This window comes from Plectropomus leopardus, unplaced genomic scaffold, assembly GCF_008729295.1.
Source record: "Plectropomus leopardus isolate mb unplaced genomic scaffold, YSFRI_Pleo_2.0 unplaced_scaffold12440, whole genome shotgun sequence".
Lineage (NCBI taxonomy): Eukaryota > Metazoa > Chordata > Actinopteri > Perciformes > Serranidae > Plectropomus > Plectropomus leopardus.
In genome coordinates this window covers 1-2,374 of record NW_024613216.1, presented here as the reverse complement: position 1 = coordinate 2,374, position 2,374 = coordinate 1, and the positions used below count along the sequence as shown (strand labels likewise).

Below are 2,374 nucleotides of genomic sequence, written 5' to 3'. Positions count from 1 at the left end.
TTGTTATTATTATTACTACTATTATTATAAGTAAACAGTGATCTATAAATATTTTTTTGACATTGCAGGCCTGTTTTACAGAGCTTTAAGAGTCAGGTAAGTATTTTTGTTTTTTTCCCTCAATAAAAAAACGTTTCAGATGAAGTTTGATGGAAAACGTACATTAAGCCAATTTAAGAATCTGTTTCAGGTTTTTATCCACGTCAGCTGATTTACACTGTTTGTGTGTCGTTGTGTTTGTGTATGTTTTTTATCCTGTGCCTGCTGGTCTCTGCTGGTCCATGCTGGTCCCTGCCGGTCTGTGCTGTCCCTCAGGACTGGGACGGAGCTGTGAGACGCTGGACTGAGACAGACCGGAGTCATGGCCTCCGGCAAGAACAAGAACCAGACGTCTCTGGCTCTCCATAAGGTGATCATGGTGGGCAGCGGCGGCGTGGGGAAGTCCGCGCTCACGCTGCAGTTCATGTACGACGAGGTGAGACTCCGACACTACGTTGCCCATAATCCCTCGCTGCCTCTGCTTCCTGTCACATTTCTGATCCTTCGCTCCCCAGTTCGTGGAGGACTACGAGCCCACCAAGGCCGACAGCTACAGGAAGAAGGTGGTGCTGGACGGCGAGGACGTTCAGATCGACATCCTGGACACGGCGGGGCAGGAGGACTACGCCGCCATCAGAGACAACTACTTCCGCAGCGGAGAGGGCTTCCTGTTGGTGTTCTCCATCACCGAGCACGAGTCCTTCACCGCCACGTCCGAGTTCAGGTCTGTCTCGGTTTTATCGTGCCTCTGAGCCGCCGCCGTGAGGGAATTCCTTCAGATTTGGCACAAACGTCCACTTTGACACAACGATGAGCCGGTTAGAATTCGGTGGTGTATGACGGTGTGTGAAGTGTGTGACGGTGTGTGACGGTGTGTGAAGTGTGTGACAGTGTGTGAAGTGTGTGACGGTGTGACGTGTGTGTGTTTCAGGGAGCAGATCCTGCGGGTGAAGGAGGAGGAGGCCATCCCTCTGCTGCTGGTCGGGAACAAGTCGGACCTGGAGGAGCGGCGGCAGGTCTCTGCTGACGAGGCCACGGCGAAGGCCAGCGAGTGGGGGGTGCAGTACGTGGAGACCTCGGCCAAGACGAGAGCCAACGTCGACAAGGTACAAACAACAACAACGACAACGACGACCTTAAAGAGAAGAGGCTAAAGTGACAGAAATGAGGCTAAAAAGTGACTTTTTATTTGCTCCGTTTTTCGTTTTTTTTGTGTCTCCTGTTTTAAAAACGTTAAAAATGAATCGCTCAGTTTCAGATTCAGCACTTCAGATAAATCAGCCAACATGGACAACACTGTTTCATTATTTTTGAAAATCCATTTTAAAAAAAAGGTGGAAGATATCCAAAAATATAGCCCGTATTTTTCCTTTTTTTTTTAAAGATGAAAAATAGTCATAAAAAACAACAATAATTAGTTATTTAAAAAGCCAAAGAAATCTGTGAAAAGAATAAAAACAGCAGTAAATATGAATTTAGAAAAAGCGGATGAAATCAGATTTAAAAAAAAGAAAGAAAACTGCCAATAATAATTATTTTTATTTTTTTATAAAAAAGCAGAAAAATGTTTGTAAACAAAATTACAGCGGCAAAAAAAACCTGACAGACGCGTCCGTGTGAGGATCTGAATTTTGTCTCATCTTGAAGCTTTTTGATTCCTGTTTAACTGCTGACACCTTCATGTCCTCTAACGTCCTCTTGAATGTCCTCTGTCCTCTCTAATGTCCGCCGTCCTCTGTCCTCTCTAATGTCCGCCGTCCTCTGTCCTCTCTAATGTCCGCCGTCCTCTGTCCTGCAGGTGTTCTTTGACCTCATGCGGGAGGTCCGTAAGAAGAAGATGGCGGAGAGCAAAGACAAAAACGGGCCGAGTGGAAAGAAGAAGAAGAAGCACTGCTGCGTCCTCTAACGGGTGTCTTCAGGGGACAAAGTGCCAAAAACAACAGATGGACTGAAAGAGGCGGACGAAGCGCCGCTCAGACGCTCCTGGTTCAGTTTCAAAGCTCCACAGTCTCTCCGGAGGAGTCCACCCTCCGTTCATCGTTATTCGTTTATCGTTATTCGTTTATCGTTGTTCGTTTATTGTTATTCGTTGTTCGTCGTTCGCTCGTGTTTAAAGCTGTCGGCACTTTCACGCCTCTGTTTCCTTTTTGTGTTCAGCGCAGTCCAGCGGCCAAAAGTATGTGGACACTTAACACAGAAGTCTGATCCAGAATGTCCAGTTTAGTGACAGACACACAAAACTTTAGTGAATTTAGTCGTGGTGATCGTGACGAGAAACAGGTCACGTTACCCTGAGAACCGGCAGATGACCCTGAGAACCGGCAGATGACCCTGA

At 46.7% G+C, this 2,374-nt stretch overlaps 1 protein-coding gene across 1 annotated transcript; it reads left to right on the top strand.

Moving 5' to 3' along the window:
* The first annotated feature begins 67 nt into the window (after positions 1–67).
* On the top strand, positions 68–2,321 carry LOC121963772 (ras-related protein ralB-B-like). Its single transcript, XM_042514021.1, has 5 exons — positions 68–96; positions 316–475; positions 555–763; positions 971–1,145; positions 1,838–2,321. Exons 2-5 carry the CDS (start codon positions 362–364, stop codon positions 1,943–1,945), a joined length of 606 nt encoding a protein of 201 aa, XP_042369955.1. The 5' UTR covers positions 68–96; positions 316–361; the 3' UTR covers positions 1,946–2,321.
* Positions 2,322–2,374: the final 53 nt, after the last annotated feature.